At 41.2% G+C, this 25,026-nt stretch overlaps 1 protein-coding gene and 1 long non-coding RNA gene across 2 annotated transcripts in view; both read left to right on the top strand.

The window, feature by feature from the left end:
• Positions 1–2,861: 2,861 nt before the first annotated feature.
• On the top strand, positions 2,862–17,087 carry LOC121683358. Its single transcript, XR_006022755.1, has 3 exons — positions 2,862–2,965; positions 5,719–5,721; positions 17,077–17,087. It is a non-coding gene; the product is annotated as an uncharacterized LOC121683358 (long non-coding RNA).
• A 362-nt stretch (positions 17,088–17,449) lies between these two features.
• The window catches only part of LOC121683341 (NADPH oxidase 4), a 30,620-nt gene continuing 23,043 nt past the window's right edge, over positions 17,450–25,026 (top strand). The window contains exons 1-2 of the mRNA XM_042062955.1: positions 17,450–18,457; positions 20,296–20,391. Of these exons, the coding sequence (XP_041918889.1) occupies positions 18,401–18,457; positions 20,296–20,391 (153 nt within the window). The 5' untranslated portion in view covers positions 17,450–18,400. The remainder of the gene's footprint in view (positions 18,458–20,295; positions 20,392–25,026) is intronic.

Here is a 25,026-nt window from a genome sequence, read left to right as displayed (position 1 = left end):
AAACTGGGAAAAGGGTTGTTAACGTTAAACTCAAAATGTATGTGCTACATAATTCGGCATGTCTGCATAGGCTAGGCATAGGAATGTATAACATTACAAACTAGGGAAGGGATTTTATCAAAATGTTAGCTGATGTGATGCTTGGTGTAACGTTAGCAAAGTCGCTGTTCTTAGCTTCTAGCTTAGCCTACAATGCGCATTTCTTCAGATAACTGTAATTACGTGATGCATGTAACATGCTCTAAATAGGCAGTGGTTTATTTAACGTAGTCACGTACTTATTTTCAGAAACACACACACGGCCGAATTGGGACTGAACCGGCTTTTGGAGCTGAATACGATGCAATAAAACTAGAGAAATGTTAAAAACAGACCACGTAGCATCAGCAACAGAAGTGACTACTTAATTTGTAAAGCAAAATGATCTAGCTCTACATTGCAGAAGAATTAAGGATACTGCTTCTTCATGACTTGTTTAAATGTCATTGTAATTTATTTGACGCATGCTCGCGTTTCAAAGTGTAGGCCTAGCTGTCCCCGATGTTACAGCAGCTCCTTGTGGTAACAGCAAAGAGTGCACATATCCGATGAGATTTCTAACGAGGAGCAGAAGCTCTCTGCCTCACCAGAGCCTTACTGTTTATTAATAAAACAATGATATAGAATAGAAACATCTGGAATCTATTTATTTCATCTTAAAGTTGGCTATAAAGAGCATTCATAGCCTAGAGAAAACGATACATTTTTCTTTATCTGCAATGTTCCAGGAAGAAAGGCTTACATTTATAGGCTGTCCCTGTTTGATCACAGCAGGTCCAAGAAAACGAGTGGATATAACGTCAATGCATTCTAGTTATGTTTCATGTACTTTATTTCATGTTGAGTTTTGCTTCCCAGCATGCATTGCGATTCATTTAGTATTTTTGGCTATTATTAGTTTTTAATATTTTAAAACAATATGGTTTGAACAATTTATCTTAGGCTAGCCTAGGCCTACTCTGATGATGTTTTGAACAATATGCTACGGGATATGCCCATTAAAATGTCGTATTAGTTTATTAAGAAAATGACATACTAGATGTAAAAGCAGCACATCCTAGCCCGGTATAAATGTCCATGTCTACTCATCATTAGTGTAATGCATTCGGAGGACGTGATTTCATACATGCGTGAAAATATGAGGTGAGTGAAGTTGATTGTGTAGTTGTAGAATAAGTCATTAATGCGTGTTCATGTTCCGTCTACCTCTCTCCTAGCAACGCTGAGACTTAACAGGATGTAATACCGTACCAAATCGCGCTTTTTTTTTTACCATCCCGGAAATATAAACGTCGCACGCATAACGTCGCGGTGACCATTACAGGACGTCCTCTCAAAGTCTCGTGGACGTCTTTTAGACCTCCCGAACAGAGGTCCGCGGGACGTAAAGGGAACCCTACACAATGTCGAGGAGGTGACGTTCGCCAGGGGACCTTTAGGGGACGTCGCCAGGACTTTATCTACAACTACCCAGTAAACAAAATAATCTTTTTACTGGGTAGCACCTTGGGTCAACTGCTGTTGTTTGTTAAGTGTGCTATAGAAATAAAAATGACTTGACTTGTGTGGTTCATCGGGTAAATCTGCAAGAACAAGAAGATTGCAGAAAGCTCATGTTTCAGCTTATTTGATAGTGGTCTATGAAAATATTTTAACCGTTGTTTAATCAAACATTCCGTTGCTAACATTACAGCCTGGTAAACAAATGAATTTAACGTTAACATCACTGTCAACTGTCAATGTTTGCCTAACAGGTTTTATCTATGTGTAACATACGTTTTTAGATCTACCTAAGATGTTGAAAGAGATTAGTGGAACTTTATTCTGAACAAAGTTTTTTCTGTACTACATAGCTGTCAACATTGAGCATTGAAAATAAGGGAAATTTCCCGGGTTTCTTACCCAACGTTAGAAGGGTTGCAGTATTACTCTGTTTCGCAATTGCAAGCTCATGCATTGGTCAGCTGATAAAGTAGCCAACACAGTGTTTTATTCACGCCTAACAATAGCCCACTAATCTGGTCAAGCGACTTTAACGCGCCCGCAAAGCATTCCGGGAAGGCAACGCTGCATTTGAAAAAATGTTGCGCGTCACAAAGCTGGACAATGCCCATCTTAATGCAAATGAATTCATTGAACGTGACGCGACTATCCAATGAAAGCAAGAGGTTGTAGGTCCTTTGTTGTACCACAACGGATCCTGTGAAACTTTGGTTCCGCTTACAAGACAAATTAATGTTTTAATGATCTCTTGTCACAATGGCATAGACGGTTTATGTGGGAGCAGCAAGTAATTAATTTTCAGTTATAGTCCATTGGTTAAATAACAGTCATGAATGAGACGTTCAAAGCCTTGTGCTGCACTGCAGAATACAGAAGTGCACAGATTGAAAAATGTTTCTCCCCCATGAGGGTGCTTATTTTTAGCCTGAATCGCCAGGTTGCTAGCAGTGGAACATATTGGGGCGATGAGTAGGCTAATAAGAATCTCATCGTGTCACCGAATCAGGGGAGCCCTGAGCTTGTTTCCCCGCAATAAGACGCTCCTATCATGGGGTGATATGAGACAGCGACACCCGAAGTGTGTTCCTAATGTCACGTTTAAATGCACACCTAACAGACGGAATCATATTCAATAGGTGGTCCGATTTCTGCATACCGGTAATAGCCTGTAATAATATGTTTGTTACCAGAAAGCGTATTTTGCCAGGGGCTTCTGCGGAGGTAGCACACAGTCGGAAGGGGCACACAGTCTGTAAATATGGGGGCGACATATTGCTATTTCGCCTATAGGGCGCAGGATTGCCTTCCGCCGGCCCTGCCCGTGCTGCTCCCGTGCAAGTGAAACTCTCCTAGACGCGCATCTCGTCTGTGATTTGCCGGAACAGTTTGCTATGTTTTCATGGGCTAGGTTGTTTTTGATTGCGTTTTTTTTTTTATAGTGTATTCAGGACAGGAGAAGATGAGGAAGCGTCTACGTGACTCTGTGGTCATGGCCAGTATGGCTGCTTGTCTCTTACACGACATGTGATGTGTACATGTCCCCCTATTTAGAAAACGTGTCTAGGACTGTTGGAAAGAGAGTCATAGATGAGAACACCACTGCCCTTTTTGAGCAAGCGCTCTCCCGAAACCTACCTCAAATCTGTGACTCGGTAGATGACTTGATGAACAATTTCACGTCAAGGATGAGACAAATCATAGATGACATTGCTCCAATAAAAGTTAAAAAAGTCATAAACAAGCAAAGTGCTCCCTGGAGACAAAATCCAATGGTTAAACAAAAAAAAGGGAATGCAGGAAAGCCGAACGAAAATGGCGCAAATCCAAACTGCACATTGACCACCAAATTTATAAAAACATGCTAAGGCTGTATAATTATGAAATCTGCAAGGCAAGGGAGACCTTTTTCTCTGAGATTTTTAGCAGGATCATAAATAATGCCTGTGTGCTCTTCTCTACTGTTGAGAGGCTAACAAACCCTCCTACTGGCATAACACCGGAACTTCTCTCAGATCACAAATGCAAAGAGTTCGCAGCCTTTTTCAATAATAAAATTGAAAAAATAAGACTGAACATAACAACGCAGTTGCGAACAACTCATGTGTTGGAACTACCACCTGCCGAAAGAGGACCCATACACCAAATGTCAGAATTTAGTTCCATCAACCATGAGATTAAAACCGTTCAAAATCTTAGCTATGCTACCTCCCAACTGGATACCTTACCCAGTAGTCTTTTTAAATCTGTTATTCATCTCATGTCAACAGACGTACTTTGGATCATAAATACATCACTACAAACTGGTACCTTTCCCAGATCCCTAAAGTAAAGGGCCCTTACTCAAAAGCCCTTACTCAAAAAGAGTAATGTGGATCGCTCAGTACTGAGCAACTACAGACCAATATCAAATCTTCCTTTTATTGGAAAAATAATTGAAAAAACTGTTTTTAACCAATTGACTACTTTTTTATCATCACATAGCTATTTTGACGATTATCAATCTGGCTTCCGTACTAACCACAGCACAGAGACAGCTCTTGTAAAGGTGATAAATGACATCCGTCTGAACACAGATGCAGGTAAAACAACTGTCATGGTATTATTGGACCTCAGTGCAGCATTTGATACTGTCGACCACCAGATACTACTCCATCGACTGGAGCACTGGGTCGGTTTTTCAGGTGCTGTCATAAAATGGCTACAATCTTACTTACAAGGCAGGAGCTACTTTGTAGCCATAGAAAATTTCACCTCAAAACCAGCAACCCTGAATTGTGGTGTTCCTCAGGGATCAATCCTAGGCCCCTTATTGTTTAATCTTTACATGCTCCCACTCGGCCAGATTCTCAGGAAAAACTCAATGTGTTACCATAGCTATGCAGATGACACTCAAATTTACCTAGCTCTGTCTCCCAACGACTATGCACCCCTCGATTCTCACCAGATTAATACTTGGATGTCACAAAACTTTCTTCAATTAAACAAAGAAAAAAACGAGTTCATTATTTTTGGGAACAGAGAGCAAAGATCCAGGGTTGCTACTCTACTTGGCACAAATGGACTTCAGGTAAAGGATGCTGTAAGAAACCTTGGCATAATAATTGACAGTGACTTGAGTTTTAATAACCATGTAAAATCAGTCACTAAATCAGCATTTTTTCACCTGAAGAACATTGCAAAATTGAGGAACCTTATGTCAGAGAGTGACCTAGAAAAACGTATTCATGCTTTTATTTCAAGCAGGATAAACTACGGAAATGCACTTTTAACTGGGATTTCCAAAAAAACTATAAAGCAATTACAAACTATACAAAATGCAGCTGCTAGAGTGCCAACTAGAACTAAAATAAATGAGCACATCACCCCAATCCTGAGGTCCTTACACTGGCTTCCTGTCATCTATAGAATTGATTTTAAAGCTTTACTTCTTGTTTATAAAGCACTAAATGGCATTGGACTAAAATATATACATGACATGTTCATATAGCATACCCCAGCCAGATCACTGAGGTCTCAAACCAGGTTCAAACAACTGCCAAAACAAAACGTGGTGAGTCAGCCTTTAGTGTTTATGCAGCTAAACTACGGAACAAACTGCCAGAAGAGATTAAAAATGCTCCCACAGTTTCCATTTTTAAATCAAAACTAAAGACCACGCTCTTCAGTGATGCATATCATTAACATTGCTAATGTTTTCCTTTTAGTATGTATTCATTTATTTTATTTTTTATCTCCTTGTTCTTTTAATACATATGTGGTTTTATTGAATGTCTTTTATTGCTGTCATGTACTTTTTTACTATAAACTACACTGTTGTCTCCTCTTTGTAAAGCACATTGAACTGCTTGATGTAAGAAATGCGCTATACAAATAAAATTGCCTTGCCTTGCCATGTGTATTGCTGCTTCAGAGCAGCCAAATAGCTGCCCAAGGCAGGAAGATCACAATGAGGAGACTCATTTTCAGAGTTGAAAGCTAAGTCATGTATGTCATGATTGTAAAACAACAGTGGCTATCGGTACATCGTTGCCAAGCGCAGACCAGTACAGAAGGCATTAATACATTGTTGGGGAAGCTCACGCCTCTTTTCGTGTCAGACGGCAGCCCAGGCCGAAGCTGGAGCAGTGGTCATGCCTCTCATCGTGGAGACGCCTGGCGTGTGTGAGTGTGTGTGAGCGTGTGTGAGTGTAGAGACGCCTGGTGTGTGTGAGTGTGTGTGAGCGTGAAGACGCCTGGTGTGTGTGAGTGTGTGTGAGCGTGAAGACGCCTGGTGTGTGTGAGTGTGTGTGAGCGTAGAGACGCCTGGTGTGTGTGAGTGTGAAGACGCCTGGTGTGTGTGAGTGTGTGTGAGCGTAGAGACGCCTGGTGTGTGTGAGTGTGAAGACGCCTGGTGTGTGTGAGTGTGTGTGAGTGTGCGTGAAGACGCCTGGTGTGTGTGAGTGTGTGTGAGCGTGAAGACGCCTGGTGTGTGTGAGCGTTGAAGACGCCTGGTGTGTGTGAGTGTGTGTGAGTGTAGAGACGCCTGGTGTGTGTGAGTGTGAAGACGCCTGGTGTGTGTGAGCGTAGAGACGCCTGGTGTGTGTGAGTGTGAAGACGCCTGGTGTGTGTGAGTGTGGAGACGCCTGGTGTGTGTGAGTGTGAAGACGCCTGGTGTGTGTGAGTGTGTGTGAGTGTGAAGACGCCTGGTGTGTGTGAGTGTGTGTGAGTGTGAAGACGCCTGGTGTGTGTGAGTGTGTGTGAGCGTGGAGACGCCTGGTGTGTGTGAGCGTAGAGACACCTGGTGTGTGTGAGTGTAGAGACGCCTGGTGTGTGTGAGTGTGTGTGAGCGTAGAGACACCTGGTGTGTGTGAGTGTGTGTGAGCGTAGAGACACCTGGTGTGTGTGAGTGTGTGTGAGCGTGTGTGAGTGTAGAGACGCCTGGTGTGTGTGAGTGTGTGTGAGCGTAGAGACACCTGGTGTGTGTGAGTGTGTGTGAGCGTGTGTGAGTGTAGAGACGCCTGGTGTGTGTGAGTGTGTGTGAGTGTAGAGACGCCTGGTGTGTGTGAGTGTGGAGACGCCTGGTGTGTGTGAGCGTGTGTGAGTGTGGAAACGCCTGGTGTGTGTGAGCGTTTGCAGTCTGCCGTAGGCCTCGAGAAGCCTCAGGGGTCAAGCCAGAGGTCAGACGCCAGCCCAGACACATCTATGCTACATCCAGGGTTCTATGCTACATCCAGGGTTCTATGCTACATCATAAAATAGGGGCCACAATTGTCATGGTCGCTCTCATGGTCATTATCATTTTAAGGCGAGTGCAGCCCAAGCCGACGTCAAAGCACACCCTACTGTCTGTTGAGTGCTTTAGGGTCGCTTTGTGTGGCCTGTGTGTATGCAGACAAGAGGATCGACTATCAGAGCCAAACAGAAACAAACTGCAGTCATTCACGAGCCACAGTATAAGATCCCTTGGGATCAACTGGCCAATCACAATCAGGAACACAAATTATGCAAGTGATGAATACATTTTTGTGTCTGCAATTGAAAGAGTATATTTAAGTTGTGTTTAATCATCACCTCATTATAAAAAAAAACAGTTGTGTTTAATCATCACCTCATGATAAACAAACAGTTGTGTTTAATCATCACCTCATGATAAACAAACAGTTGTGTTTAATCATCACCTCATGATAAAAAAAACAGTTGTGTTTAATCATCACCTCATGATAAACAAACAGTTGTGTTTAATCATCACCTCGTGATAAACAAACAAGCCTGGACTCCAACACCTCCACTTTGGGCATCTGTAAGGATGTTTCACACATAAGTACAAACATTTTATATTTGTGTGTGAGTATCATATTCTATTGCAAGTTCATACCAGAAGTTCATTCTGTTAGTTTTGTAGCCATATCTGCCTACAGCTCTTTCTTGTTCCTCCGGCCTGTTGACTTTGGGAGACCCTCTCCAGATGTAGCCTCATCAGGTCCACCATGAAGAGTGTGTGCTCCTTTGTGAAGAACTGCTGCTTCCGCCTGGGCAAAGGGTGCATCAGGCCAGCTGCCTATAACACATAAAAAGCAATAATGTCAGTAAGCATGACATTATTAACACCCTATAACACATAAAAAGCAATATGTCAGTAAGCATGACATTATTAACTCATTGAATGCCAAGCAGTTTTCGGGAGCTTTGTCCTAGAGTGCCAGCAATCTAGACCATTGTTGATGATTTTTGTACAGCCACAGCATATTCTGTGTTATAGCTATGAACACATACAATAGCTCGATTAAAAGGTGAGACTTTAAGCTCTCAGTGGGTGCAAACCGTGTATTTCTACACGCCTCTGTTCCTGAGAAATCCCAAGCTAAACAGTAGCTAGTTTTCATCAAAATCGCTGTTTTTTTCTAGAAATGGAGATATAACGTCTTTCATGAATATGAAGTGTAATCAGCATAGTATGCTCTGGAGTCAGATTCATGTTGGGACATTTTCATTGGGATAAATGCAGAGACCAAATTTCCCTCACGGGATCAAAAGAGAGAGAATTACATTCAAAAACGTACCTTAATGCACCATAATTCATAAAGGAACAAAGTTAAAAAGAAAAACACATCAGATGGATTACATGAATAATTGACAAGGAAGTACAAGGTTATTCAACTGCTGTTTCTTTTCCAATAAATATAATGTGCTACATTAAATATTTCAGGCCACCAGATGGCGGCATGGCACTGCACTTTGGGCCTTTTTTTTGCAAGCAGAGAAATGGCGGCATCTGGTGGCCGTGCATCGCAATAGCGCCATGAAATATTTAATTAAACAGAAAATTACAGTAGAAATATTTGTGTAATCCATCTGATATATTGTGTTTATCTTTATAAACTTCGTTCCTTAATAAATTGTGATGTAATGTGAAGGTATGTTTTTGTATGTAATTACTCTGACATTCAACATTAAACAACCATAAATTTGAGCAAGCACAGTCCTTTTTCTTGGTGTCTGAGGAAGCATAAACACCGTCCTGGCAGTGGACCTATTGGATATTGGAACTATAAAAACACACTCTAAAACTAATATAAAAACACACTACACTCTAAAAACTCTAATATAAAAATACACTACACTCTAAAAACTCTAGTATAAAAAACTCTAATATAAAAACACACTACACTCTAAAAACTCTAGTATAAAAACACACTACACTCTAAAAACTCTAATATAAAAACACACTACACTCAAAAAACTCTAATATAAAAACACACTACACTCAAAAAACTCTAGTATAAAAACACACTACACTCTAAAAACTCTAATATAAAAACACACTACACTCAAAAAACTCTAGTATAAAAACACACTACACTCTAAAAACTCTAATATAAAAACACACTACACTATAAAAACTCTAGTATAAAAACACACTACACTCTAAAAACACTTTTTACACCCCTCACCCCCAGCAGGTCCACTTCCCTGAGAGGTATTTAATTGGCCTTCCCTGAGAGGTATTTAATTGGCCTTCCGGGGGCTGATTCGGACCTTTATCTTTTTCAATGTCTGTTGTTCATGGCCAAACCACCTGTATCACTTAATGGTTTTGTTAATTAGCCTGACAAATAAGCCTACAATCAATGAAGGTTATATCATCAATAAGCCCTTTCACATGACCACACTTGGATTTTTGGCTACTTGTCTACATTATACTTTACTCTCCTATTTGTCTATATTATTTATGCTGGTCTCTAGACCTTACTCTTGCACTGTTGGACTACTTTTTGCACCTTCCTTCACCATGACAATCACTCTCTTGAGCACCTTACCATGCACACATAACTAAAGGACTACTGTTGGACTACTTTTTGCACCTTCACCATGACACTCACTCTCTTGAGCACCTCACTATGCACACAAAACTACAGGCCCTGTCACTACAAGCGTCTCATGCTTGATCACCCTCAAGCACACTGGATTTTTTACATTTAATTTATATAGTATGTTTAGTATTTAGTTTTTCTTATCTCCTACTGTCTCTATTGTACAGGGGGGTTTTGTTATATGTTTATACTTATACTTATATTTACCATTTCTGCTGTAAGTGCATGTTGTGTGAGATGTCTGTATGCTACTGAGACCCCCTGAATTTCCCCTTGGAGATCAATAAAGCATCTATCTATCTATCTAGGACGTTCCAGTGCGAGCATTGCATGATCAGAAGGAGAATTGGGAAAGTCTTCTACTAGAAAAATCATCAAAGAGTTCACAATTATGAAGTAAAATCCAACACAAAGCCTCTGATAATGAACTGAACATTTTGGGGCTACGACAGCACCCACCGGTCAGACCCACGACAAAATACATTTTGGACTTCCATCTGACACCGAAGAGATGCCATTGAGATGGGTGGAGGAGCAGACCTTTAAAAAAAGACTAGGGCCAGCAAAAAACCCTTGAATCAAACCAGTGATGAGAAAATGAACAAAACATATGTTAGGATGAAACACAAGTTCATCAGACAGTTGTTGGATGTTGATTGGAGTAGAAGGATATTTTTTCAGGATCTTTTCGCTGATGGACCCACTTTGATCCTGGAGGGACAAACGGCTCTAGGATGACTATAACCACAAACACTGCAACAATGCAAATATTTACAGTTCAAATAGGGGCATTTCATGCAAACCGATTCATTACATTCCATGCAAACCGATGGTCAGCCCTGACTGATCCCGCCCTGGTTAGGGTTGGAGGTGTGAGAAGGGATGAGCCTGCAGTGGGAACAGACTCTTGTATGGTGCTAGGTCTCATTGAATTTCCCCTTGGGGATCAATAAAGTATCTATCTCATCCGTGAGATTGTGTTGTAGCATGGCTGTTGATGCTAATAGCTGATTGTGTTGTAGCATGGCTGTTGATGTTGATGCTAATAGCTGATTGTGGTGTAGCATGGCTGTTGATGCTAATAACTGATTGTGTTGTAGCATGGCTGTTGATGTTTATTGCTGATTGTGTTGTAGCATGGCTGTTGATGCTAATAGCTGATTGTGTTGTAGCATGGCTGTTGATGCTAATAACTGATTGTGTTGTAGCATGGCTGTTGATGTTTATTGCTGATTGTGTTGTAGCATGGCTGTTGATGCTAATAGCTGATTGTGTTGTAGCATGGCTGTTGATGTTTATTGCTGGTTGTGTTGTAGCATGGCTGTTGACGTTGATGCTGATTGTGTTGTAGCATGGCTGTTGATGTTGATGCTAATAGCTGATTGTGTTGTAGCATGGCTGTTGATGCTAATAGCTGATTGTGTTGTAGCATGGCTGTTGATGCCATAGACTGTATATATAGAACTGGACAGTGTGGTTGCATTCAGCAGTGTTCTATGGAATTGAAGCCGCCAAGGTGACGCCATCTTGGAAAATTTGCAACCAATTTGAAGTGCGGCTGCGCAGCAGAAGTTGAAGCATGCGCAGTGAAGAGGAGTCGCGGTCAGGCATGCCCACTCAGTTGCCACTCAGCGAGTTAAACACGCCCCTTGTCGAGTGAAACCCGCCCCCTTCTCCTTTCCACAACACAGGTCGATAATGAGGTCGACTTGGCGCCGAAGGCTAGCTGGCTGAATGAATTTAGCGGCTGTGAGTTAGCTAAACAGTACAAACAACAGTCTTCGGTTTGTTCTTGTCTGGTAAGTTTTGTGTATCAACTGAAAAGTTTTTTTGTCTATTGTTGTTCTTAAATACATCTAAGAGAGCGTATTATGTTGATTACAGACTGTGAGAAATTAGTATGGTGAATACTAATCAGCTAACAACAGAAATACGGACAGCGAATTACATGCTAACGTTAGCAGCTACATTAACGTTACTGTAAACGGTAGGCTAAGTTGGTCATTGAGGTGAAGATTAGCAAACAGCTCCCGTAAGAGTCGATGCATGTTTAGTCGGTTTTATTAGTTTTTGCTGTTTTCAAATATCTCAATTTGAATGTATGCCATCTCAACATGGAGTAACCATTGACTGTACATGGAGATTACACAGTCAGTACAGTTTATGATGTGATAAAGCAACGTAAGTTAACATTATATGAAGCATGGACCTCATCAACTTGTCATATTAATGTAACTACTAGCCAGTTTACCAACGTTGCATTTTTTCTAACGTTAACGACAAAGACACCTCCGTTAGAGCTACACCTGTGACGGTAGGTCGGTAGTTGTAGACCGCATAAGTGAATGATCGATAAATGAAACGCCTGCATTAAACACTACGCCAAGAACCAGTCACAAATTCCCAGGGATATCGGTGAAAGTAACACCTCAATTTGTCATCTAACGTCCATGATCAGTCATACTGATAACGTTATTTTTCAAGCTGACGCAAGTTGATAATTCACATATTTAAATATAGAATTTAATATTAAAATCGCATGTTTAAACGTGTAGTTAACATTAGGTAGGCAGTGACATTTATTGCACACATATATTTAATTAATTGGTATTACTAGTGTTGTTGAGTGCCTCATTATATGCTTTGTAATATTGTAAAATTGTCTGACTAACTTTATTGTAACTTTCCTTTTTGCAGATAAGGTATGGGTGATGGCTGAATGTACTGGAGGTGGCGGCAAGGAGGTCTCCATTAGTCTGCAAGGGAATGCCTACGTGAAGTGGTTTGGCTGGGGTGGTCTGAGGTGGCATGTCCTCCCCCTTTCTCCAAGTTCCCAGACATTCATCTCCCTGACACCACCCACTGTCACTGGATCAACCTGAAGCCCCTTATACATGGGACATGGCACAGCACCACTACGAAACACATGACTTTCAATAACTTGCGTGGCACCAAGATAGGTCTGCCGCTGCTCTGAACCTTCTGTTAACTTGACATCATTCATACTTGAGGCTGTACACATCACTTTGTTTCTATTTTCTTTATTGATGCCACCCAAACTTCAACTTTCTGTATGCCCCTGAACTCACACAAATTGTAAATTGCAATGCGCCATTTAACCAGTGGTGTAGTCTAGTTAGCTGTAGTGGTGGGTATACTGTGAGCAATCCTTGCTTATTTTAAATGGGTATACTGAGATGGTGATGCTTTTTAAGTGGGTTTACTGTGTAGTCCTGTGTATCACATAGACTATACCACTGCATTTAACTGCCTTGGTATTTAACAGTAGCCTACACACAGATGTAGAAGTTAGAAGAACATTAATATCAGAATAATTATTGGTTGATACTAAATCAATTTTGAATGTTTTTATTTATTTTGTTTGAAATATCATTCAGAATGCCGCAGCACGCCTGGTCTTCAATCAGCCAAAGAGGACACATTGTAACTCCTCTCCTAGTTACTCTCCGTGGGCTCCCTATAGTAGCCAGAATTAAATTTAAATCTCACACTTTGGCCTATAGGACACTGACTGGATCTGCTTCTTGTTATTTTGATTCAACGATCAAGATGTACATCCTCAACCGCCCACTGCAGTCTTCTGCTGAGTGTCTGTTATGTCACCAGTCTTAAACGCTAGGTTTCCCTCAGTGGTTCCATGTTGGTGGAATGAGTTGCCCAGTGCTCTTCATTCCTGTGATAGTTTTTGGTCTTTTAAGAGTGGTCTAAAGGCATATCTGTTCAACATGCACTTAGTTCATTAAGCGCTTCTTAAGTGTTATGGTTTGTATAGTACTGTGTTATTTTCATTAGGCTGTTGACTAATTTGACATTGTTTTTTTATTGATATTCTCCTTAATGTAGTGTTACCATGTTATTGTTATATTATTGATTGAATGGCCATTGTTATTTATTATTGCCCCCCCCCCCCCTCATTTTCATTGTTTATATTTAATTAGGCTATTGATTGATCCCTGTTAAATTTAAGTATTATATTGTTTTGTATTTGTATATGGCTTTGGACAAAAGTGTAACCTAGCCATCATAATGTGGTATTTTCTTATGCACTTGAAGCAAAAAATAAAAATATGTTTCTTTAAATGTAGTACCACTTTAAACACATGACTCACTGAACAGCAAAGTAGCTTCCTGATTATGTGTAAAATGTCTACAGAGTATCCTGATGTAGTAGGTCCATGTTCTCATATTTTTACAGCTGACATGAAGGCTGCAATATTACATTTTTGATTTATAATGGAGCACCCTCTCTGGTGAAAGACTAGTACTAGCAACCCTGTGGTAGAGTCATACGATTACAGACATATTGAGAGAGCCTATGATGAGTTGTCACAGTTTTCAATTTAGACGTATTGAAATGGGGTACGTCTACGGGAGGATTTACACATCACTGGCAAGACCTGATCAAATCATACCAATGCAAAATGCTTCTCCAGCAGTGCAATCGCAGGTAACAACAATACCTTAAAGGAGAATTCCGGTGTGATATTGACCTAAAGTGTATCGAAACATGATACCGAGTGTGAACGTATGTCTCATAGCCCATCTCGGCTTGTCCCCTGCACTCCAAAAGCTGGCGCTAGTTAGCCGATGCTACCAACATCTTTTTCAATAGGTGGTGCTTCGGCATCGGGCTAGCCATGCAAATAAATCACTGTTTTACACCCATTTACGAGGCTCAATGTATCTCCACACTTCATTGGTAGACTTCCGAGGGCCCTGACATTTAAAACGAGACATTGAGAACTTTGAAAAAGCACTGGTAGTTTACTTACAAGACGATTTATACAGACAGTATCTTCACGAAGTTTAACGTTTGCAGCCATCTTGAATTTAGTCACGATAAGTCGAGCAACGAGTAAGAATGAACAGGTATGATAAGGGATCAGATTCCAAAAATAATTCAGTGGAAATGCATGGATTCCAGTTTCTTCCAGTAGCAGCAACTGGAATCCATGCATTTCCACTGAATTATTTTTGGAATCTGATCCCTTATCATACCTGTTCATTCTTACTTGTTGCTCGACTTATCGTGACTAAATTCAAGATGGCTGCAAACGTTAAACTTCGTGAAGATACTGTCTGTATAAATCGTCTTGTAAGTAAACTACCAGTGCTTTTTCAAAGTTCTCAATGTCTCGTTTTAAATGTCAGGGCCCTAGGAAGTCTACCAATGAAGTGTGGAGATACATTGAGCCTCGTAAATGGGTGTAAAACAGTGATTTATTTGCATGGCTAGCCCGATGCCGAAGCACCACTACTGAAAAAGTTGTTGGTAGCATCGGCTAACTAGCGCCAGATTTTGGAGTGCAGGGGACAAGTCGAGATGGGCTATGAGACATACGTTCACACTCGGTATCATGTTTCAATACACTTTAGGTCAATATCACACCGGAATTCTCCTTTAACTCAGCATTTTCAGATACCGCTGTTCTGAGCATACTAAGCAAATTATCCATTTGTAACTTTGAATCCCTCCTCACGTTAAGCTATGGTCCAATATGTGTTCACTAAAAAACAAGTAACGTTATTTGTCTGGCTTATTAATAAATGGTCATACCGAGGTTGTCGACCTAGCAGGCTAGGTGGCGTTTATTGCCATTCGTGCAAAACTAAGCAAGAGTTAACGTTAATGAAACTTAACATCGCCTTCTCCCAGTGACTTAAGTGTATTCAAATGAAGTTGCAACGGTGGTGGCGGCAATCACTGGTCACATTAAACCATTTGAAACAAGTAGGACTGTAAATGATCGTGACTATGGCTAACGTTACTTCGGATCAATATAGCAGAACCCTTTTACTTTACCTCTCAACTGGCTAATGCTAGCATGCTATAAGCTAATATACTTAGCATCTACGAAAGAACAGCACTAAGAATCTGTCACAACTAACAACGATGTCTCTTACAAACAATCACACAATGTATGACTATCAATATGTATTTAATCAGACTGTGATAAGATATAGCCTAGTGATAATAACAGCAACACTTATTTAGGTTAGATTAGGTGTCGATATCAGGTGTCGTTAAAATAAGGTAGCGACAAAGCGTCGAGTCTGCTGCCAGCCAGCTGTCAATCATAGATGTAAACACGCCCTTTTTAGATTTGTTAAAATAACATAAAAAAAAATAATTTCAGCGAGAAAAGAAAAATAGTGTGTATTGAAGCATCTTGAAAACTATTTTTTCGAATAAAAAGTTGTAGATGCAAAAATAGTTTTAGGTGAGAAAAGTGACACGGAAAGTTGGCTACTTGCCCATTGAAATACATGGAGATGGGCGGAGTTACGCATTGTACTGCAACCAGCCACCAGGGGGCTCTGGACTAGCGCTCGCATCACTCTTAACAGACGGCACACTGTCCAGTTCTATATATACAGTCTATGGTTGATGCTAATAGCTGATTGTGTTGTAGCATGGCTGTTGATGCTAATAGCTGATTGTGTTGTAGCATGGCTGTTGATGTTTATTGCTGATTGTGTTGTAGCATGGCTGTTGATGCTAATAGCTGATTGTGTTGTAGCATGGCTGTTGATGTTGATGCTGATAGCTGATTGTGTTGTAGCATCATGGCTGTTGAAGCTAATAGCTGATTGTGTTGTAGCATGGCTGTTGATGTTGATGTTTATTGCTGGTTGTGTTGTAGCATGGCTGTTGACGTTGATGCTGATTGTGTTGTAGCATGGCTGTTGATGTTGATGCTAATAGCTGATTGTGTTGTAGCATGGCTATTGATGCTAATGGCTGATTGTGTTGTAGCATGGCTGTTGATGTTGATGCTAATAGCTGATTGTGTTGTAGCATGGCTGTTAATGTTTATTGCTGATTGTGTTGTAGCATGGCTGTTGATGCTAATAGCTGATTGTGTTGTAGCATGGCTGTTGATGTTGATGTTTATAGCTGATTGTGTTGTAGCATGGCTGTTAATGTTTATTGCTGATTGTGTTGTAGCATGGCTGTTGATGCTAATAGCTGATTGTGTTGTAGCATGGCTGTTGATGTTGATGCTAATAGCTGATTGTGTTGTAGCATGGCTGTTAATGTTTATTGCTGATTGTGTTGTAGCATGGCTGTTGATGCTAATAGCTGATTGTGTTGTAGCATGGCTGTTGATGTTGATGTTTATAGCTGATTGTGTTGTAGCATGGCTAACCCTCCTGTTGCGTTCCTTTTATGTTCACTAATTTTGTGTTCCCGGTCAAAAATGGCCGGTGCATTATGACTTGTTATGAATCCATAGTAACACACATAGTATCATCTAATGTTGTGATAGACATTTGTATCAACTTATGTTCAGCCGTTTTGAACTACCATTGGCTATTTATGGCCTGCAGGCCTCACTGACCTGAGCTCATGCAAGTCAGAAAGGGGAAGATTCTATTGGGGAAAGGAAAGGTTCCAGTGGGGGCTGGCATAGAAGCAAAGAGGGTGTGTGTGTGTGTGTGTGTGAATGTACAGAAGCACCCATACAGATCCATCTGATCAATAGGTATGTGCCTGGACTCAATTTTATACACTGACCATTTTCTCACCCATTCGTTTCCAATGGCTGGTCATTTTTGACAGGGAACACAATGGGTGTTCTAAAGTTAAATAAAACACCCAAATTGTTATAAAAATGATAAAAATTTGCTTTGTGTGTTCAGATGCCCCGTGTTAACAAAGTCATGGAGCCTCATAGTCAGAAAAATTAACAACAGAGAAAAGAATGGTCAGTCGGACAAATTTGATGGGCAGCAGCGGCACTGCACACACAGACAGGACACACATGCACGCACGCACACACACAGACAGAGACCGGACACACACACACACACACACAGACAGGACAGGCACACACACACACACACACACACAGAGACCGAACACACACACACAGACAGGACAGGCACACACACACACACACACACACAGAGACCGGACACACAGGCACACACACACAGAGACCGAACACACACACACACAGAGACCGGACACACACACACAGAGGCAGAGAGCGAGAGACTTTACAAAAACTGCAGTTTTGGAGATTTGCAGTTCATATGCGGGAAATGCACCATACAGCAATCTACTGCAGCACTGCATTACATCTCCAACATCTCATTGTACTGCTGCACTTCAGAAACACTGCATTTTTTGTCTCATGAAGAATAAAGATATTGTAGTCCAGTCCGCTGGTCTGAATAAAGAATAAAGATATTGTAGTCCGCTGGTCTGAATAAAGAATAAAGATATTGTAGCCCAGTCCGCTGGTCTGAATAAAGAATAAAGATATTGTAGTCCGCTGGTCTGAATAAAGAATAAAGATATTGTAGCCCAGTCCGCTGGTCTGAATAAAGAATAAAGATATTGTAGTCGGCTGGTCTGCTCTGTTTCGGAACTGCAGTTAATCTTTGTGGGTCACACTGGACAAGTTGGTCCAAGTTGGACACCGTTGTCCACCCACTCTCAGACATCACACACACACACACAACTCTTCTGTGTAACGTTTCTAATGTAGTCTAAACAATGGCTCGCGCAGCTGCACATAGCGCGGAACGGGGAAATCCCTCGGGCCCCGGTGTAGCGGCCAGTTCCGCCAGCGCGAGGCTGCAGTCAGCTGGAGTCGCGTGAGAGCTGCTGTTAATTGAGAGGGGCTGGCAGTGGTCTCGCGCAGCTCCGAGGTCTGTTTGTCAGAGGAAGCTTTGTGTGCGCGACAGGCAGGGATGCCTGGTTTCCGGTAACAAAGTCGGGACGGCTCGCCTCCGGGAGTCGTGGAAAACTACAGCGCGCGTAGACTTTCACACTGCTGTCTTCAGTGCAACCGGACCGAGCAGAGGAGAATGGCTAGGCGGTCTCGCGGGAGCGAACAGCTGCGAGCAACCTTGTTCACGGAACCGGGCTGCCTTCACGCTCACATCTGAACACGATGACTTGGAGTTGAGCAGAAGTTGTGTTGCGCGTGCAGTTTTGTGCTCTGTGCTGAGAGCTCGAGACAGTCGCTCGAGATATGGCTTTGTCTTTGAGGAGTTGGGTCGCCAACGAAGGAAGCAAGAACATTCTGTTGGTGTGTAAACGTGTGTGTGTGTGTGTGTGTTAGTGAGAGAGAGGGGTAAGTGTATTACCAGCTGTGATTGTGTGTGAAGCCTAAAGAACTATGTAGCAGCTGATGTGTGTGTGTGTTTGTGAGAGAGAGAGAGAGAGAGAGAGAGACACACACACACAAACTCTCTCTCACACACACATACACTCATACATACACACATACATACATACACACAATTACTCACTCCAGTTTGATACACACACATCTCTGTTACATTTATACATAGTCATTAAGCTGACGCCTTTATCCAAAGCGACTTACAAATAAAGAGAAACAATCAAAGTAGTCTACAGTGTGCTAATAAGTAGGCCTACTACTACACAGACCCCCCACTCTCTCTCTCACACACACCACAGCACTAAGTACTGTAACACACTCTGCTGTGGTTTTCACATCACATTTGGATATTCACAAGAAACAAATGTGTGTGTGTGTGTGTGTGTGAGAGAGAGAATGACAATGACACACTGGGTGCTGCCTTTGTGGTGTGTGTGTGTGTGTTTTGGGGTGTGAGTGTTGTAGAGGTGATTCATGTGTGTGTGTGTGTTTATATTTCATGTATTGTGTGTATTCTATGATCATGCAAGTGTATTTTGGGGTTTCGGTGTGTTAAGTGTGTGATGGTGGTTGTTTGATATTCACTGTGAATTGTGTTTTGTGAATACATTAGTGTGTGTGTGTTTCTTCATATTGTTCTGTCTGAGTAAATTATTCTAGTGTGTGTGTGAGTGAGTGTGTGTGTGTGAGTGAGTGTGTGTGAGTGAGTGAGTGAGAGTGTGAGTGAGTGTGTGTGTGAGTGAGTGTGTGTGTGTGTGTCAGTGAGTGAGTGTGAGTGAGTGTGTGTGTGAGTGAGTGTGTGTGTGAGTGAGTGTGTGTGTGAGTGAGTTAGGGATCGACCGATATGGTTTTTTCTGGGCTGATACCGATATCAATTATTACCAAAACAGGTGGCCGATAACCGATATGTAAAACCGATATGTCAGTTGTCAAAAAGGGGGGTAGATAGAAAAGGCGATATGCTGCAAAAAATGCACTCAAAAGCATTTAATTATGCAAACTTTTCTTTCTTCTTTTGATACACAATAGCCTACACAATGGGCTATGTGCTTGTTAAGGGACCTGTCACAAAGAGGATGCTTTGCCATCGTGTGTGAGAGTGCACGAGAGAGGGAGAGGAAGAGGTGCATGCGTTATGGCAAGTGGTTGAATAACAAAACAGTTTTAAAATAGTTCTCAAGGCTATTTAAGCATGTGTCCATATGAAGGCTGTAAGCTACACTTCTGTGAGCCTAAAAGGCACGTTAATAGCCAGCTCAGGACGAGATTTAGTTCAGGTCGGATTAAATTACGGCTGGCCCTGGGTGCATGTAGTCTTTTCTGACAGTCCGTTTTAAAAAGGAGCAACTAGACTTTTTGACGTTCGCTATCGCATAATTTGGGACTTGTCTACCATGTAAGGGATAACGTCCGCCGAGGTGTCCCGTTATTCACAATTAATGGACGAGGCGGAGGCAAAGAATCCCGACGCGCAGCACCCGAGTTTGTAGGCCAACTAGTAAACAGCATAGGCTATTACTAACGTGCATCAATCGGGAATTAGCTAAATGGAGAAAGTGGCTTTACTTATTGATCCGTATCAAAGAGACAATAGCTTACAAAGTGGTGTTTTTGCAACTTCGGGCCGGACGATAATTGGTCGACCCCTAGTGTGTATGGGTGTGTGTGTGTGTATTCCAAATGAATAAATAAATTAGTGTATGAGAGAGAGAGTACTGTTCTGATGTGTGTGTGTGTTTCAGGTAGTGTGGCTGACTGTGAATGCTGTTGTGTTCTGGAGAACCTTCGCACTCTACTCCTACGGGCCTCAGTACCATTATCTACATCAGATTCTAGGGGTAAGAACACACACACACCTATAACACACACACACACCTATAACACACACACACACACACACACACCTATAACACACACTCACACACACACACACACTTTCTATTAGTGCCCATGAGTATGCAGTACTTTCACTCACATATGACACACACACACACACACACACACACTGTCAGTCCATTGCAAGCGAAGATGACAATGCCTCCAATTGGGGAAGGGTTAGGGAGGGGGGTGAATGGGGGCTATTGTTTCTGTCTGAGGTGCTACTGTGTGTATGTGTGTGTGTGTGTGTGTGATCTGCATGTCGTGGTGCAAGTGTGGCATGTGAGGACTGAGTCAGGAGGCTGTTCTATCACAGCAGGAAGATGTCATATTCTGGTGTTCTGAGAGGACCTCTGAGAAGCCTGGAAATGCGTCAAGGATGGTGGCTGGTGGAAAGTATGGCAGTGCCTCTAGAACAGATTGAGTGGTTGTGTTTGCTTTATTGAGAAGAGAACTAAAGTGCCTCTAGAACAGATTGAGTGGTTGTGTTTGCTTTATTGAGAAGAGAACTAAAGTGCCTCTAGAACAGATTGAGTGGTTGTGTTTGCTTTATTGAGAAGAGAACTGAAGTGCTCTGCCCAGCACTGAAGGATTTGCTATTTGTCTTTAAAAAGTATCAGACCATTTCCTGACCGCACAGGGGTGAGGTTACGTTGTTGTCGACAAATTGCGGTTAAATGCGTCAGTAAAACAAACATTCCAAGACAACAGAATCGCTATTCAGAGCAGCAGGTTTGCTTCTTGCTTTTGTTCCTTAACTTTCGCTGGCCTTTCTAATGTCTTACTTTCACTCTCACATCATCAACTTAAACTTTCCTACTTGCTAGATATGACTTTTAAATCCGTCATAGCCTACGTGCACAACTAGTTTGAGTAGCAAATCTAGCAAACTAGCGAGGAAGCAACTTAGAGACCTAGCAAACTAGCGAGGAAGCAACCTGCATACAGCATGGTATCAGCTGGGATCTGCTACTACACGATTTAGTGATGCACCGATATGAAAATTGTGGCCGATAACCGATATTCATATTGCTGTTATGGCCGATACCGATATTTACCAATGCCGATATCTCTGTATAGAAAACACATTTTATGATAATCAAATACAAAGCTATTTTCCAAAACACATTTATTTATTTTTTTACTTTTGTGATTTATTTTCAGAAATGACTGATATTGGGCACCTTTACCTGTGTGCAAAATTTGACTGTCATCAGATTTCCAGAAGAAATAAACAAATATTTTTTGTTTATTTCATATTTCATTGTTTAAAGGATACACAAGTGTGTCCTGAATTCACACTAAGTATTCTCAATAAACTCACTTGAGACCAAGTCACTGTATTCTGTGAACATTGTACAACAGTTCAAAACTTACAGTACAGTATTAGGCCTTAAATTCCTATTATGACCATATAACTACATTCTGCCTGATACAGTTATGTTTAGCCTACTGCGAGAGATATGTAGTGCTAGGTGTTAGGCTATTGCAGCTGACATGCAAGCCAGCCATCATACACAACTTTCCCTTTTGCCCTGACTTTAATTTAATTTGCATCTGTCCAATAAAATAAAATTTTATACATAAAAAACATAAAACTGATGTAACTTGTGGACATGGGAGGCTCCATGTCATGTAAGGCAGGCAGGGCGACAACCGCAAAGTAACGCCGACTTGGCTTGTCATAGTGGGGCTCAGCGACCTCAAGCACCTTCGTCTTCCACTACTGAAAACGGTTGGTCATCAACAGCGATCATCTTTGTTATTGCCATGGTCAATGCCTTTTGCGTACAGCGTGTCCTAACCAGACGCGATGTGAGCGAACATTAGCGATAAAATCCGTTTCTTCCATCCGTTTGTTCCATGTTGTTTGTGTCCTGACTGCAAGCGACGCGAGCAGCGCGATACAACGCAACGTTTTGTCGCTAAAGTTGCTCTGCTGTTTTAAATAAGAAATATGACGCAATAGAAGGGCATATTTACGGAAGCGTATTGCTGCCACACCAAAATAAATAAAAAGTAATTATTAAAGTATAAAAGTAAGTTTCTTATCATAACAATATTTCTTTCACATTTTAATAAGATATTTATCACGTTATTACACAAAATCATCACGTTATTTCAAGATAATGATATAACGTTATAACGTGAAAATATCATGTTATTTCAAGATATGAAATTTTCACATTTTTACATGAAATTATCATGTTATACATATCTTGTTAAAAAGGTGAAAAAGATATTATTATATGCACACGTATCACACACACCTATGACACACACACGTACACACATGCACACATAACATGAAACACATATCACACACACACACACACACACTCTTACACATATGACACACGCACAAACACACACACACACACACACTCATATCACATACACACACACACACTCATATTACATACACACACAAAGACATATCACACTCACACACATATCACACACATACGCACACATACATATCACACTCACACACATATCACGCACACACACACACACACTCACACATCACACACACTCTCACATACTCACTCCAGCCCAGTTAGCTCTTATGACAAACATTACACTGATTAAGATGGGCACAGCACATTCCAACAGACAAACAACTCTCTCTCTCTCTCTCTCTCTCTCTCTCTCTCTCCTTTTCTCTCTCTCTCTCTCTCTCTCTCTCTCTCTCTCTCTCTCTCTCTCTCTCTCTCTTTCTCTCTCTCTCTCTCTCTCTCTCTCTCTCTCCTTTTCTCTCTCTCTCTCTCTCTCTCTCTCTCTCTCTCCTTTCTCTCTCTCTCTCTCTCTCTCTCTCTCTCTCTCCTCTCTCTCTCTCTCTCTCTCTCCTCTCTCTCCTTTTCTCTCTCTCTCTCTCTCTCTCTCTCTCTCTCTCTCTCCTTTTCTCTCTCTCTCTCTCTCTCTCTCTCTCTCTCTCTCTCTCCTTTTCTCTCTCTCTTTCTCCCCCTTCACCTCTTTCTGCACATGTGTGTGAGTGTGTGTGTGTTTGTGTACTAACATTTCCATGTAGTCACTCTTACAGCCTTGCAGCGGATTCCCTCATCCTGTTGTGACCTGTACCGAGTGCTCAGGGACAGTGTGTTCTATTGAATATGAGGCGTTCTCTTGTGTTCTATTGAATATGAGGCGTTCTCTTGTGTTCTATTGAATATGAGGCGTTCTCTTGTGTTCTATTGAATATGAGGCGTTCTCTTGTGTTCTATTGAATATGAGGCGTTCTCTTGTGTTCTATTGAATATGAGGCGTTCTCTTGTGTTCTACTGAATATGGGCCGTTCTACTGTGTTCTACTGAATATGGGCCGTTCTACTGTGTTCCTAAATCTGGTCATGATAGATTTGATATACAAACCATTCTTAGCTCCAGTCAAGGCCTCATTGTCTTCAGTGGACATGTAACAGCTGTACTAGCCAAAGCACAAGACATAATATGTACATGTAAGTAATTAACTGGTACACTTAATAGGTTTATTCCACTGTATCAAAGAGTAACAAGGTTGTAGCAGCACAGCTGTTACAAGTACACTGAAGACAATTAGGCCTTGACTGGAGCTAAGAATGGTTTGTATATCAAATCTATCATGACCAGATTTACCCCATCCAGCAGGTCTTAGGTCAGCTCTTTGGTTTTTGGCAAAGTTTTGTAAAAGCACTCAGTATTACAATGTAACAACTATATGTAGGTACCCACAAATACATAATGCAAGTACAATGATAGTACCTGATAGTACATGTTGTTACACAGGTTGTACCACTATACCTAATTAGGTAGGTACACTGTAACAGCGACACATTAAAATAAAGTGTTACCGAATGTTCTGAGGTGCGGGGTCAAAGATCCTTGATTACTAGCAAGATAGGGCAACGTAATTCGTTACTATGGGAGTAAAACGGGACAGTTCCGGTCTGCATGAGTGGGAGTGTCACCATACGTTACTAAATAAACTTTCTCTCTTAATAAGCAATAAGAACAGATAAACATAATTGTGTTCACAGTATTATTGTCTATAATCATGTATGATACCAATGAATCATTCTTTAGGACATGATATGAATAATTTAATTAGTCATGTGAACCGAGCTAGCTAGCTAGGTAACACTAGCTTAAAACGCTATACAAGTGGATGGGAGTAGCTATGGCAATACAGCTATGCGCTAACAAGTGACTAGTACTAGTTGAAGGACTTCGCTTAAACTTAATATACTGTTGCAAATTCACTTGAGTATAAACTATCCACTCTAACTAATGTCAGTAATGTTATTCAGCAAGTTGTCATTTCAAAGAAATTACACTTCTCCGTTTAAAAATGTTACCTTAGCTAAGAGGCTAGCTAGCATGCTAACAACCGGACAGTAACTGGCAGCAGCATGGTCTGATATTAAGTTATTTTATTACAAATCCGAACACTATCTATACTATACAAATCAATACACTATTAGGCTTGAAATGATCCCAAACACTTACAGATTATGACACAATTTTCCAAAAAAACCCTCAACAAATCCAGAAAGACATAATGACCAATTTATTGGTAAAATTCCACACAAGTCTCCATTGACATTAGTGCAGCGAGGG

This window comes from Alosa sapidissima, chromosome 15 (genome assembly GCF_018492685.1).
Source record: "Alosa sapidissima isolate fAloSap1 chromosome 15, fAloSap1.pri, whole genome shotgun sequence".
Taxonomy (NCBI): Eukaryota; Metazoa; Chordata; class Actinopteri; order Clupeiformes; family Clupeidae; genus Alosa; species Alosa sapidissima.
Note: the sequence above shows the minus strand (reverse complement) of the source record. Positions and strands in the feature narration are given on the sequence as shown.